Source organism: Martes martes (assembly GCF_963455335.1).
Source record: "Martes martes genome assembly, chromosome: 8".
Lineage (NCBI taxonomy): Eukaryota > Metazoa > Chordata > Mammalia > Carnivora > Mustelidae > Martes > Martes martes.
The window spans coordinates 24,896,237-24,911,568 of record NC_137895.1 but is presented as its reverse complement, the minus strand read 5'-3'; the positions used below and the strand labels follow the sequence as shown (position 1 = coordinate 24,911,568).

The 15,332-nt window shown below is 41.4% G+C and overlaps 1 protein-coding gene across 1 annotated transcript in view; it reads right to left on the bottom strand.

Annotated features, from left to right (window-relative positions):
• The window catches only part of LTA4H (leukotriene A4 hydrolase), a 33,790-nt gene extending 18,698 nt beyond the window's left edge, over positions 1 to 15,092 (bottom strand). The window contains exons 1-6 of the mRNA XM_080811692.1: positions 14,812 to 15,092; positions 8,327 to 8,457; positions 6,340 to 6,460; positions 4,672 to 4,740; positions 2,539 to 2,643; positions 1,509 to 1,561 (exon numbers count right to left, since the gene is read on the bottom strand). Of these exons, the coding sequence (XP_080667818.1) occupies positions 1,509 to 1,561; positions 2,539 to 2,643; positions 4,672 to 4,740; positions 6,340 to 6,460; positions 8,327 to 8,457; positions 14,812 to 14,970 (638 nt within the window). The 5' untranslated portion in view covers positions 14,971 to 15,092. The remainder of the gene's footprint in view (positions 1 to 1,508; positions 1,562 to 2,538; positions 2,644 to 4,671; positions 4,741 to 6,339; positions 6,461 to 8,326; positions 8,458 to 14,811) is intronic.
• Positions 15,093 to 15,332: the final 240 nt, after the last annotated feature.

Genomic DNA, 15,332 nt, shown 5'->3' with positions numbered 1-15,332 from the left:
TGGGATAGGACCCAAGAATTTGCATTTCTACCCAACTCCCAGGTGATGCCAAAGCTACCAGTCTCTGGAACCATACTGGGTAGCAACGGTAACCAACCTGCTGTTATCCAACAAATTTAATGAGAGCCCCAAGTATGAGCTGCGTATGTCATTTTAAATTGCCTAGTGGCCACATGTCAAATAAGCAAAATGGAAGCAGATGAAATCAATTTTAACAATACACTCTGTTTAACCCAATACATCCAAAGTTGTATCATTTCCAGATGTAATCAACATAAAAATTACCGATGAAAGAGTTGATGTCCATTTTTTCCTACCAAGTGTTTAGCAATCTAGTGTGTATTTCATACACATCGCAGGCCCCATGCGGTCAGCGGCTATCTTGCCCGACAGGGCACATGTTTGCGGCACGGGCTGCACAGTCAGCCAGCCTAGATCCCGGTCCTGGCCCTGACCCTTCCTATCTGTGTGACCATGAGGCAGTTATTAATACTCACCAAGCATCAGTTCCTTTATCGGTCCGATGGGAAAAGCAATCCCATCTACTCCACGGAACTGTGGGAATTCCGTGCCCTAACGCTCGGGGGTCAGCACTCCGACAATTCCTAGAATCATCATCTAGTGAGTGTTTCCCGTAGGCTGGGAGATTTACCTATATTGGGTCGGTTAATTCTCACAAAAATCCTTTGAGGTACATACTATTCTTTCCAGCCGTTAGGAGAAGAAAAGGAAACTCAGAGGTGAGCTGCCCAAGGATGCCGATAGTAACTGCTTGGAGCTGGAGCTGGGTTTGCCTGACTTCTTGATCTTGTCCACATTTCTGGCAATTTAAACAAAGTAAGGCCTACCCATATTCTTAATTTTCAGCTGTTTAGCAGTAAGACTTAGCAAAAAATTAAGAAGGAAGGGCACCCTAGTTATTGGTAAAATTTTAATAAAATATCTTTTATTTCTGTAATATTTATAGGCTTCCATGTGCTTTTTTTAAAAATTTATTTGACAGAGATCACAAGTAGGCAGAGAGAAAAAGGGGGAAGCAGGCTCCCCGCTGAGCAGAGAGTCCAATGTGGGGCTCCATCCGAGGACCCTGAGATCATGACTTGAGTCAAAGGCAGAGGCTTAACCCACTGGCCACCCAGGCACCCCCTTCCAATTGCTTTAACATATCTTACCTCACTTGTTCAGGGAAAGGGAGATATTGCAATTTCAAGATTGAGGAAATGGAAGTTAAGAGAAGTGACTAGTTCAAACTTATATTAGAATCCAGATCTCTAACTAAAGGCCAGAGCATGCTCACTCTGGAATACCCGGAAAAGCTGAACGGTGACTGGTAAAGACTTTTTTTCATTTAAAATTCATTGTTATTTACATTTTATAATTAGATTTGAATTTTTCTAGCTTGATATCTTGTGATGCGCATAAATGAGCTGCTGGTTAATCCTGCCAGAGATTCAAGATACTTCACGCTTAATCTTTTCGTAAACCTCAAAATTTGTTCAAAAGCTCACCTGCTTTCTAAAGCTCCAACAACTAAAGCAATCAAGTAGCAGGGCATGGGCACCTAAAAGGAGCAAAAAAAAAAAAAAACACACACACACACACACGAATTAGTGCTTAGAAATGTTAGAGTAAGACAATCCATATTTCAATGTAAATTCCTTTTCAGATCTCACCGTTCTCATTTTTAGGGAGTTAAATAGTTCAAAATTGTGATGTAAAACATTTCAAAACATCTATTTCTCTTTTATTTTACTAGGAAAAGCAGTCTGACGTGAAAAACATGCCTGTGCATAATATTACCAGGTCCATAGCAAGCATTTCTCAAAAATTAGCCTATAAGAAGGAACTGTGCTTTTTTCTAAAGTTTTTCGGGTTTTTCCTTGATGTGAAACAATTTTTTACTTCCATTTTTTAAAACCACTCCTGGTATATTTGAGAGACATATAAAATAATCCAGCCGTAAGAGGAAGCTGAAGGTTTGGGAGCTTGGAATCCCAGATGCTGGTTGAGAGCAAAACTGTACTGTGGTTCAATTACATGTTCTGTTAAGAAGGTCAATTTAAAAAAAAAAAGCATGTGGAAACACATGCGATTCATTAAAGGTCAAAGATACAAGTCAAATTACCAGCTACACAGCAATCTTAACCTTAAGGACTGTAACAGAGTTGTTTTTTGTTTTGTTTTGCTTGTTTTGGTCTAATGTAGCTCCTCTGTTTGTAAACACTAACCACAGGCCTGCCCTGCGGTAGGAGGGTGGGCAAAGTTGAAACAACAGAAAACCTGCTGCTAACTGTGATGACAGAGAATGGGATCAGGCTCTGCACCTCACTTTGCTTATTCAACAACCCCTTTCTTTAGTCCAACTCTGTAAATAGAGCCCAACATTTCACAAGCACAAAAGAAAGGAAGAACACAAAAGACAGAAGCTGCTTTTTAAGTTCTGAAATTATTTCAAAAGCAATTTTGCTCTCTGGATAGGTAAAAGCTATTTATAGTTCACCAGCAATGAAAACAAAAATGGAGGTCCTCAGATCTTACTTTTTGGCTGAATTTATATATTTTCCTGCTTGGGTCTTCTGGGTCAGGTGCTTCTCCATCGCGAATGGCACTCATAAGCGCCACCAATTCTTTAGGGACAGATACCTAATGAAGAAGAAAAGTCATTTCCAGTTCCAAAGAAAAGATTCTATGTATCCTTAATTATATGTGTAAAATAACGGATTTCCCCCTTCTTAACTATGCGATAGACAGTGAGCCCAATAAGTTTGGACTTAGCAGGTTTATAAATAAACTAGCAATAAATAAAACTGGCTTCTTTAAAAATGAATGTAAATTATCTATCTATCCATTCATCCATCCATGTTTAGAGTATTTGGTAGAAACTAGATTAAAATTCCAGTTCTGCTACTTACTAACTGCATGGCCTTGGAAAATGACCTGCCCGAGCCTCAATTTCCCCATCAAACAAGGGTAATAACCTCACAGGACTGCAGCAAAGAGTAAATTATAGAAGAACAATCCAGCAACCTTCCTGGCAGGGCTGGACACCTGTGTCCTCCTCCACACCCTCAAAACAGATTCACAAGGTTGTATACTCACTTTAGGACAGCGAATACAGTTTTGAACAGTTTTATATTTAAACCATAAACTTGGAGTTACAAATCAAAGAGCTTTTTAAGGGTCATGATTGTGAGAAACTAAAAGTTATTGCCCAGAGCCATGAAATAACTTTCTCTGGGAATGTGTATGGAAAAGATGCTGACGGGGCAAAACTTAGGGTCATTTAAATGTATACCCAAGCTCCATGATTCTGAAAGTTTTATTTCTAATGAATGCTAGAATCAAGGACTAGCCCTCCAATATTAATGATCTAGCAAACATACATCCCGTGAAGTTCTAGACTTTCATATTCTTCTTGCCTGGCCCAGCATTTAAAGTTATTTTAGAGGCAGACACAGAATCAGAACTTCCAAAGCCAGTACCACAACAACCGTAAACCTAGAGCTAAAAAGCACTTGAGAAATAATTTAGTTATGTTCCTCCCTTCGTTTAGGCAGTGATGTGTTATACAGATGAGACATCTCCAGGTTTTGAGATCATAAGACTTGCCCCAGGTCATGCAGTCAGTAAGTGGTAAAGAGTCCAAAACTAGAGATTCTTTGTCTCCGAGTATACAGTTTTCTACAGCACTATACATACTAGGTGTGGTTCGGTTGTACAACAATCTCGGAATCAAGAAGCCCCCATAAAGACAGGTTGGTCCCCAATTCTATTTGCTTGGTCTGAGTAGGTCTGGCCTGGGACCTAGTACGTACATACGTAGGTAGGTATGTATTTAGTATCATTTAGTTGGTTAGGATTGACTTATTATTATAGTCCTTTTTGTAAAACGATTAGCAGTACCTACAAGAATCAGGTGGAAACGTTCAGATAAGTCTGCAATCTAAGCCTGTTAGGCGACCTAGACAGAGGTTCACGTGGCTATAGAGTGCATTTCTAGAACCTATAATCCTATAAATGTTAATTTTTAAAAGTTAAAAGACATTGTCCCCAAATTTTTGTCTTGAGATCTGCTATTCTGAATTCCTTTTAAAATCAGAATAGTACCCGGGGCACCTGGGTGGCTCAGTGGGTTAAAGCCTCTGCCTTCGGCTCAGGTCATATCCCAGGGTCATGGGATCGAGCCCCGCAGCGGACTCTCTGCTCCTCAGGGAGCCTGCTTCCTCCTCTGTCTGTCTGCCTGCCTCTCTGCCTACTTGTGATCTCTTTCTCTATGTCAAATAAATAAACAAAATCTTAAAAAAAAAAATCAGAATAGTACCCATTTCCTCTTACTTTTTGGCTGAATTTATATATTTTAGAAATGTTCAAAACTGCCTTTAGAAAGAAAGATGCAGGGGCACCTGGCGGGCTCAGTCACTGGAGTGCGTGACTCTTGATCTCAGGGCTGTAAGTTTATGCCCCAAGTTGGGTGTAGAGATTACTTAAAAATAAAGTTTTTAAAAGAGAGATGCAAAATGAGGTCCACAGCTTCTTTGTTCTATTTCATGTAGAATTTAATTAAGTAAAATATTACTAACTATAAAAATCCAACTCTTAACTCTGCTTATCATTTATACCACATTTACTTGTATGAGACATTTAATTCGGTTAATAATTTGTGATACTTACCTCTGCGCTGTAGGTTAATTTCACAGAAGGAGTGTCCTGGCAAGGAAGAATTGCTCTGCAGTGGATGGCCTGGGAAGGGGGAAGGAAAAGAAAAAGCTATTCCCCTTTCTTATAGATCAAGTCGTTAAGAAATCATTAAAATTGAAGCACTGCCCTTAGACACGTTCTTTTTAAAAAATACGTCTCATTTTTTTTTTCAGATCTTTTGAAGGAACAAAAATAGACTTGTGGATAGAAAAGTCTGATTTCCAATTTTTTTTTAAAAGATTTTATTTATTTATTTATTTATCAGAGAGAGAGAGAGCGCACAAGCAGGCAGAGAGGCAGGCAGAGGAAGAGAGAGAAGCAGGCTCCCCACTGAGCAAGGAGCCTGATGCGGGACTTGATCCCAAGACCCTGGGATCATGACCTGAGCCGAAGATAGCGGCTTAACCAACTGAGCCACCCAGGCGCCCCTGATTTCCTATTTTAATGTACGGTCAGTCCTCACGGTTCAGTTGAAGCATGAAGCAATGTTAAGCATTGTTTCTTGTTCTCTGCCCTGAGTAACAGCAGTGCTCAGTGAGATGCTGTTAGGGACCCCGAGGAAAAAAAGGGCTCTTTAGTGAAATAAAACTGAGAACCATGCATACTACATTCCTGTCTTACAGAATCGTTTGGAGCATTAGCCTCCTGGAGACTGAAAAGACCCACAATAAAGAAACCTGTTTGAATTCTTACACTTGTTTTAACAGGAAACCATCTTGTTCTGGTTAGTTATTAACATCTAATGGGATGCCCATGTTCTGAGGAGAACTGCGTGGGGAGTGTTGCTAGAGGCTTGACATTCCAATCTTGCAGCAAACTTTGAAAGTAAAAATTAAGAAGAAAAGGAAGGAAAAGAACAGCCTTTCTCAATACCATCTAGACTCCTATTTACATTAGAGTCTAAGGTTGTGTATATCACTTAGGAATACTGAGAGGATTAACTGTGCAAAGTACCTAATAAAAACTACAGTAAGTGTTTAATGAAATGAGTTCCTTTAATTGTAAATTATTTAATTACTAACAGAATTAGGTTTTTTCCCCTTTTAGAAGGTAGTTTAATATGTATTACCCTTGTGACAGATTGTCTCTAATGATAGGATTCTTTATTCTTAGTTTTTAAAGAGAAAACAGAAATAGTTTAAATCGTACATTTAATATGTTTACATAACATATACATTTGTTAAAGTATAAGGAAAATCTGGAAATGCACACCTATCTGCACACCTATCTCAGTGATGGTTACTTCTGGGCAATAGTGTCTGGAGAAGATTGAAAAATCTGACCTTTCACTTTCCATTTCTTTACTGTTAACATTTTTCATAACAAGTACCTATTACTTTCATCTTATTAATTTTTTCCTTTCTATTTTATAATGATTTCTTGAGTGCCTACTCAGGAAATATGACCTAGACAGTCCACTTTAAGTGGACATGATTTCAAACTGAAAGGCGTTTCTTTTTAAAAGTAATACATGAATGTGTTAATAATGAAATATCAATGAAAATGTATATCATTTTTAGAACATAAATTAAAACATTGTTTTAGGAAGAACCAAGTATCCATAAGACCACTGTCCACTTTGTTTCAGTAAACTGTACTGGGAGATTTTTTGTACAACAGATCATTCCAGATCTTTTTTACCTGGCACTGACTAAAGAGATAGGGGTGTTCCTTCCCAGAAGTTTGTTCAGGAGTGAGCCATTGAAGAGCCGAAGACTTTGGAGAGGTCTCGAAAGAAATTTCTATAACGACTTCTTGATTTCTGTATGCAAGAAACAAATACATTAGTAGAGTATAATTCAATCTAACTGAAGTCTGAATTCATAACACACAGACTAAACGATATAGATAATAATTTATAAGGTCTTGTTACTGATGGCGAGTCAGCTGTAGGAATGCTGGGTCCTCAGTTCCTAGCTGATGTCTGCCTCTGGCTGCCTTCCACGCTATTGCTCTAAGTGCTTTGGAAGACGTAACAGGGACCGATATTCGTCAATGACACCACTGTGTGTCACACACTTTGCACCTGTGGTATCACACAATCTTTCATGACAGCGGGAAAGTGGAAGAAAGAATTTTGGAACTTTGACTACCACACAGCGGTGGGTGCTGGAGCATGACACAGAGTAGTACTGGTCTGCAAACGGGTATGGGACCAGTCAAGAAATGGAGAGTAAGCATTTAGAAGCTTTTAGAGTCACTTTTATGTCTGTTGAATCTAGGGATCAAAAAAGGGTGCTTGTTGGGGCGCCTGGGTGGCTCAGTGGGTTAAAGCCTCTGCCTTCGGGTCAGGTCATGATCCCAGGGTCCTGGGATCGAGCCCTGAATCGAGCCCCAAATCGAGCCCCGAATTGAGCCCTGAATTGGGTTCTCTGCTCCGCAGGGAGCCTGCTTCCTCCTCTCTCTCTGCCTGCCTCTCTGCCTACTTGTGATCTCTGTCAAATAAAGAAAATCTTTTTTTAAAAAAAAGGTGCTTGCTTTTAATCTCTTCTTCCTAGTAATTCACTTTTATTGCACTGTGTAAAAGAATTGGTCTGTGACAGTTTGGAAATAACAAGAACTGGTCCTTGGCCCCAGATAGTTTGAGCAGCACCAATAATGAGGAAATAGCAAAGAGCACGGGAGAGGAGCGGCGTGCCAGTGTGTGAATCCTGACTCTGCCACCTACTGGTGGTGCTGTGAACTGGGCAAATGACTTGGCCACTCTGTGCCGCAGTTCTTGATCTGTAGAATGGGGTCAGTAAGTTACGTGTGGGTGTTTCCCTTCGTTTTCTTTTTCTTTTTTTAAAGATTTTATTTATTTTATCTGAGAGAGAGAGAGCATGAGAGAGAATGAGCACAAGCAGGGTGCCCAATGTGGGGCTGGATCCCAGGACCCCTGGATCATGACCTGAGCTGAAGGCTGACACTTAACACTTAACTGACTGAGCCACCCAGGCAGCCTGCCCTTCCCTTTCTTAAACAGGAAGAGAAGGCATGAAAACACTGGCCTTTGAAAAGTGGGGTCGATCGCCTTTGTTTTAGGCCGATTATTTTCTACCCTTTTCCCCCTTTCTAATTTATCGAGGAGTGGGATATACTCCCAATATGACAATTGTGGCTGCCTCTTTCTTGTGTAAGTTACTTTATTTCTCTGAAGTTCCCATTCCTCATCTGTAAAATGGAAATCAAACCACAAAGGGCTACCGTAAGAATAAGAAAAAGGAACGTGTCTAAGGCATTAGCTTAAGACTGGTATACAGAAGCCATTCTATGTCATTGTCATTATCCCATTAATAAAAGTGGCCGGCCTTTGGGGAAAAGGTGAAAACTGCAGCTTGGAAGGGCTTCCCAGATCCTGAAATGCCTCCTTAAGATGGCATGCTCCCATCATCACTCTAGATCACTCCCATGATCAGTAAAGAAGTGAACAGTTATCAAAAGTCCTATTCTTGAGTATTTCATACAATGAATTTCTTTAGAGTCTTAAGAACATACAATTTTCACTATAAGCTTTAATCTGAACAGATCAGTAAGAGCACCAATTACTACATACACACAAACTAGAAATAGGAAAGGAAAATTGTCTAAATTACAAATATTTTTCTACATCATTTAGCTATAGAAAAGAGAAGGATAACATTCATACTTGCTCAGAGGAATAGGAAGAGAGATTTCCACTGGTGATCCTTTGTAACTTTGTCTTTCTCCAAGAGTATATTTGACTTCTTGTCCATTGATGACTGCTTTTTCTATCGTGAGGTCCTTTGTATCCAAGGTCTAGAATTAAGTTAGTATTTTTAAATGATAAGAAAATTGCTTAGTATATACCAGAGAAAAGTAATATTAGATAGAGGTTAACTATAATGATTACAGAATAGAACTAGTTGCTCATAGAAAGTAAAATAGAGTGAAATTACAAGAATTAAAGGAGCCAAATATTAGTGTAGGTCCCATCTCTTGGGACTCTATGCTTCCCGAAAGATTTTTCATTCTAAAGTTTGCATATATGTATAAATGGTAATCAGGTAATTCCGGGATAGTCACACAAATTTAAGGTTTTAAATATAAGTCTAATCTAACTTAGAATGTCTTTGCTCCTGTCTCCTAAAACTTAACTTCTCTGCCAAAAAAAAAAAAAAAAAAAAATCTATAAGTTTCTTTCATCATGACTCCTCGATGTATCTTATCATATATTTCTTCCTGGAATTCATATAGTCCAGCTCCTATGTACTTTCATATATCCGAAATTTAAAACAAACCTTGGCACTCATTAGGCAAATAAGTGGGCTGTACATCACCGTTCTGTATATAGAAAAAGCCTGACCTGGGTGTGCCAAGTCCAACCAAAAGACCTACGGAAAACTGAGAGCCTATCTACTTGCCGTGGCCCACTAAGGACAGTTAAGGACTTTCCTGCTTTACGCAGGAGAGGAGTGGCAGCAAGCATCTGAGTGTTTTCCATTCCCCGAATCGTCTGAGCCCCAGAGACCATACCTCTCACTCTCTCTCAACTAATCTCTTGTTTTAGAATCTTCAATCTTCCTGTGCTGCAAGACTGCTTCCAAACAACCTAAACACATCTTCCATCTTACGTTTAAAACTTCTCTTGATCCTTCTGCCCTGATAACTGTTCATCCCTTTCTTAAACTCCACGGGCAACCTGTGGCTGCTGTTTCCACTTCTTCATCAATCTCTCCTTCACTCTCTTCAGTCTGGCTTGCAGCAACTCTGCTACTGAAAGGGCAGGGCATGCCTCCTGACCAAGAGGTCTTCTCTGCTCAATAATCCGGACCTCTATCCCCTCATAGCCCTTACGGGCCACACCATCTGTTTGAAGTCCTTTCCATGGCTTCTTTGACTTTACACATAAATGGTTTTCTTACTCGTCTAATGCTATTCCCACCCACTCCTTTCTAGCTAAAAATGGATTTGTCCCAATGTTCCAGCCTCAATCCCTTGATTTTTTAAAAAAATATTTAACTTACTTATTTGAAAGAGAACGTGAGCAGGGGGAGGGGCAGAGGGAGAAGCAGGCTCCCTGCTGAGCACGGAGGGCCCCTATGTGGGGCTCTCATCCCAGGACCCTGGGATCTTGACTAGAGCGGCTTAACTGACTAAGCCATCCAGGTGCCCTGGATCCCTGGATTTTCTTACCATAACCGACACTCCCTAGTTCTCGCTCATCCCGTATCATCAATCAATTCCTTTCTGCCAATGAGTATGGTCTGTTTCTATGGCTGGTATCCCTTCCCCAGGATTGCCCCTGGATCTCTCTTAGTTGCCTGCTTGACATTTCCATGACATGGGCAATATTGCCTCATAGTCAGTGGGCTTCTAAAAATTCTAAAAACAAAGCCAGCCTTATGTCCCCTCATCAGTTCTCTCTGCTGATTTCTCCCTTCCGTTAACAGAAGCCACAAGGTGCCTAAGATTTGAGATATTCAAATAATCCACAACTGATCCCTTTCCCAAGCCCCCATGGCCAATTAACACGTTTTTCTTTCACATCATCCTTAGACTTTCTTCTCTTTCCTTCTACCACCGCGCTCAGTCAGACCCTGCCTTAGAACTACATGTGATGTGGTCTCTCTACCTCTGGCATCTTTCTATTGAAATCTGGCCAGCAATGGCACCGGGAGTTAGAAGGTCAGCTGTCTCTCTCTCAAGTTAGTTAATTGCACGATAAGCTCAGGAAAAGTCACAGGGGCAATCATTAACTTGATTCCTACCTCTCTACAGGTCAGCAGTATTTGGGCGGAAAGAAATCTCCATTCTGTTTTTTTGTTTTTGTTTTTTTTTAAGATTTTTATTTATTTATTTGACAGAGATCACAGTAGACAGAGAGGCAGGCAGAGAGAGAGAGAGAAGGAAGCAGGCTCCCTGCTGAGCAGAGAGCCGGACGCAGAACTCGATCCCAGGACCCTGAGATCATGACCTGAGCCGAAGGCAGCGGCTTAACCCACTGAGCCACCCAGGCGCCCCTTTTTTGTTTTTGTTTTTGTTTTTAAAGCAGCTAAATTTGTTCGGGGTGCCACCTGTTTCCCTCTGAATAGGTAATTATTCCTTTTGGGTTACTTTCTTTCAGGGGTACCTCAACGATTGCTACTCTAAATTAGTAGAACTGACTTAGCTTCTTGCACTTGCATATTCAGAATATTTGGTTTTATTAGGTTTATATCTTATTAAGGAGAATAGGGTTCCTCCTTTCCCCCTTCATATTCCAGGATCTATTTCTGGCTATCGGACTTATTTTAGAAACTTGATTACAATATCTATGTCTGTAATTTCTCATGTTTATACTACTCTTATAATCACAGGATGAATCAACTGACTCATTTCCCAGAGGGGCATATGTGATTATCTGTATTGCCTAAACTGTTCTAATCTAATCAGAAATCAGAAGGGCCAGATTAAGGAGCCTGGGTGGCTCTGTGGGTTAAGCCTTTGCCTACAGCTCAGGTCATGATCTCAGGGTCCTGGGATCAGGAGCCCGAATCAGGCTCTCTCCTCAGTAGGGAGCCTGCTTCTCCCTCTCTCTCTGCTTGCCTCTCGGCCTACTTACAATCTCTCTTGCTGTCAAATAAATGAATAAAATCTTAAAAAAAAAAAAAGAAGAAGAAGAAGAAGAATTGAAAGCAGGGACTCGAACACATAATAAAAAAAAAAAAAAGAAAAAAAGGAAGAGCCAGATTATTGTCTTGACTATTTTTTTTTTAATATTTTCAAGTCCTCTGTACTTGTTAGTCAGTCCAAATCTCTCCTATAGCATCTACTGTACTACATTAGAATGGTATGTGTTTTCTATTAGACGGAGGGTTCTTAAGAAGACATAGGATGATACTTAGGCTTGCATTCCCAGAGTTTAGCACAGTGCCTGAAAAAATCGTAGGTATCAATTAATGCATTAAGCAAATCCCGAGCCAAGAGAAAAGAGAAAAATGCACTGTTTAAGCTGTGTATTGCCAAGTCTTAAGCTCAACTATCATTCTCAAATAACCTAAGAAATTCCCCTTCAAATTTCACTAATAAATGTTATTAAACAATTGATCAAAAACAGTGATAGAAAAAAAAGAAAACTGGGTAGTTGAAAAGTTGGAACTAGTACTTTTCAACAAAGTTTTACTGAATACCAACTATATATGTAAGGCCGAGATACCATATGTAGTTACAAGAAACAGACCTACCAATAGTAGGAAGTTACTAGGAATATAATTTACTGTATCTCACAGTATCCTCTTTGAATAACACCCTAAAAAACACTTCTACTTCTAAGCAGCTGGCTAATTGCCATAGAATATATAACTAATTCCCTTTTTGCACAGGCTGCTGGGAAGCTCCAAGTAAGCCTCCCAACCCACTTCTTTTTTCCTTGGGCCATGTGTTTCGTTTTCCTGTTCCTTATTCTCTCTTCCTCTGAATTCTTAAGTTATTTTTAATTATACTGTATATGTTGTTTTAAACAGACTCAAATTCTTTCTGTGACAAAGCATGGCTTAAATAAAAAAACTTTAGTCCTCAGTATTATGTCTCTATTTACATTTTCTGTTATTTGCAGGGTGCTGCAATTTTTTAAAATGGGGTTATTGTTAAAACCAAAACCAAAACCAAACTTTAATTTCGTTTCCAGCTCAGCCATGTACGTAGTGAACACTAGAGGGTTTGCAGTCAGAAAGATCTGTGTTCACTTCATGGCTTCAGCCACTTACTAGTATATGATCTTGGCCAAGACATTAAAATCTCTTTGAGCCACCAGCTGACAGAACTAAAAACGTTGCAAACTTCAATAAAAGAAACAAATGCTTGGAAGTTATCACCAAAGAATACTGAACTTGAGCACAAATAACCCAAACTTCAAAAGGATTTTTAGAAAAGCTGGGATTTAGTCCTGGTAGAGCTCCTTCAACATTTCCCCCACTTCAAGGACTTGAAGAATGGAGACAGCAAGGACACTTGATGTCCTCACCAAGCACGGCCACTAGGTCCTCTCCATTGGTGGTGGTGAGGTATGGTGTTTTCTCACCTTCAAGACACTGTTAGCACTATTATTAGTGTGGTCCATACTAAGGTTTAGGCACTGCACTCTAATTGAATTCATCCATTAGTTCATCAAACTTTTTGAGTGTCCTCCACATGGCAGGTGCCATGCTAAGAACCTGATAGAGCCATGAAACAGCCCTACCTTCAAGAGACTGTATTCTAGTGGAGGAAAGAAGCTGAATTTGAAGAAATAAAACCAAACTCTTGGCCTCAAGTTGTCATTATAAATAAGCAAACAATTAAAAACAGATGTCACTCTACCAAACTAGCCTTCCTTGTATAAAATCTAATATTATTATCATTCTAGGCTCTAATTTACCAAACAGACATGCCAACCAGACATCATGATTTGAGAGTCTTCTCTCAAGATTTGGGGAATGCAAAAACAATGGGCAGCTTTGAGATTAGGACACTGAAGGCACATTCTTTTCAAAATTTAGGCATCCTGTCCCTTGCTTCCTCAAGGATCGCAGAGTTAAACCTTTATTTTTACAAAACAGGTGAGAGTGCAAGGTCATACTAAGTAGTGATTAACTATCAAAATCTACTATAATAAAAAGAGAAATCTCATTGAGATGGGACTTTGGCCAATCCTGCCTGGGCAAAGCTGCCTGCAATGAAAGATAGCATGGCACTTCGAGATGACCAAAGTACAACCTACAGGGAAATGGTTATCTTCTTGCTTGTAATACCTTATTTTCTTCCTTGTAGTGCTTTTGGTGATTAAATATCAACACATCGGGAAGTCGACCAACTTTTCAAATCGGCATTAGTCTAGCAAGATGTTAAAGGACAAAGAGTAGGTTACCTGGTCTATTAGTTCATATTAATGAACTCAGAATACATGCCTATGACCCAAGGAGTCAAGAGAACCACCAATTCTTATCTAAACTTATAATCATGCCCAATGAATTGACCCCACTGATTTCCCACCACCAAGCCTACAACATTCAGTGATTAGGTTGCTTAATGGCCTGCTTAAGTAGATATCACAATGTCTATGCACCATACACTGTGGCTGGTCTTTCTCTGTCCCTCTTATTTCCAAAATTCTCACCTACGAAATCCTTCAGGTGAAAGGTACAATCTAAATACTATCGCTTTGAGTAAGAACACTGAAAACAGGTTATGTTGTACAGAGAAAATAATTTAATAACATTTCATAAATCTAAACAAGTTTTTCATCACTGAAGTGGCTTAGTGATGTTGTAGAAGTATATTTCTAAGAAGCGCAATAATTACTCGCTCCTTGAAACCAGTTATGTAATACATTGTATTGAGATACGCTTAGAAAGCCTGAATGGCCCACCCTCATTACATTAACTGAAGAGAAGGGTGATAAAGGTACAAGGACCACGACCCTGGAAAAAAAGAGCTGCATCCAGAGTTAGCAGAGACTGAAAGTATCAAAGCAGGGGAGAGGGGTTTGAGAATGGGTGGTAGAGAGACTGAGGGAAGACTCCGATGGGTCGAGGGGTACTATCCTGCATTAGTGCGGGTTGAAATAAGGTGCCTGGGAGGAAAGGGTCGGATCAACATCGACAGGGCATACGGTCTGAGACTTAGATGAGACTATGGCCTGAGGAAGGTGGGCTGGGGACTGGAAGAAATTCGGGGCCTGAGAAGGGAGTTCTGGGCTGCAGGCCAAGGAAATGGGGAGGCCACACGGGGCTTAGCGCTGGGAACGAGGGTAGCGGGGGAGGGAGGACTGGGGCTGAAAAGAAGCCTGAAGCTGGATGAGGGCAGGACGTGGAGGCGGCGCTAGGATGTGCCTAAGAACTGAGGAGGGGAGTCTGGCGAGTGGGGTGCAAGAGGGGTCACTGAGGTGTATGCAGCGGGTGACGAAGGGATGCAGAGACAGAAGTGGGATTGGGAGGAGGCGATACAGGGTGAGTGGGGGCCGAGGAAGGGGAGGCTGAGAAAAGAGTGAGGGTGAAAGGGAGGTGCGAAATAATGAGCTGCGGGCTGCGAAGGGGCACCGAGGGATGCGCGAGGCAAACCCGAACGTGGGGCTGGGAAGGGGCAGTAGCGGGGTGAGGGACGAGAAGCGGGCGGTCGGGGAGAGGCGGGCACTGGGCGCGCGTCCCACCGTACCAGGCTTCGCAGATTGTCCTCCTGAGACTGCACCGTGAGCGCGGCGGTGCCGGTGAGCACCCGGCGGGTAAAGTCGACGCTGCAGCGCAGGTGCAGGTGCTTGGTTCGGCAGACCGAAGCCGGAGAGGCCAAGGAGCATGTATCCACTACCTCGGGCATGGCTCTGGGGAGTCCCTCCGCACGCGGATGCGCACCCTAAAACCAGCTGCCAGACTACTCGACTGAGAGGTAGAGGAGAGAAGGAGGGAGGTAAAGAAGAGCAAGACCGACTCGTGGCGCCCGCCGGGAAGGGAAGTTTCGTAAAGTGAGAGAAGAGCGAGGTGTAGCGTGGATGGAACTACAAGTTCCGTGGTGCAGCGCGAGAAGGAGTGCGCTTTGCTTCCTGGGAGTGTGTGTGTGGAGGGGAGCTGAGAGGACTGGGAGCATTCCTGAAAGGGGAGGAGGAGGAAGAGGAGGGGAGTGGGGGCTGCTGGAGGATGGGTGGGCCGACGGAAATGATCAGAAGAGCAACGGGGAGAACT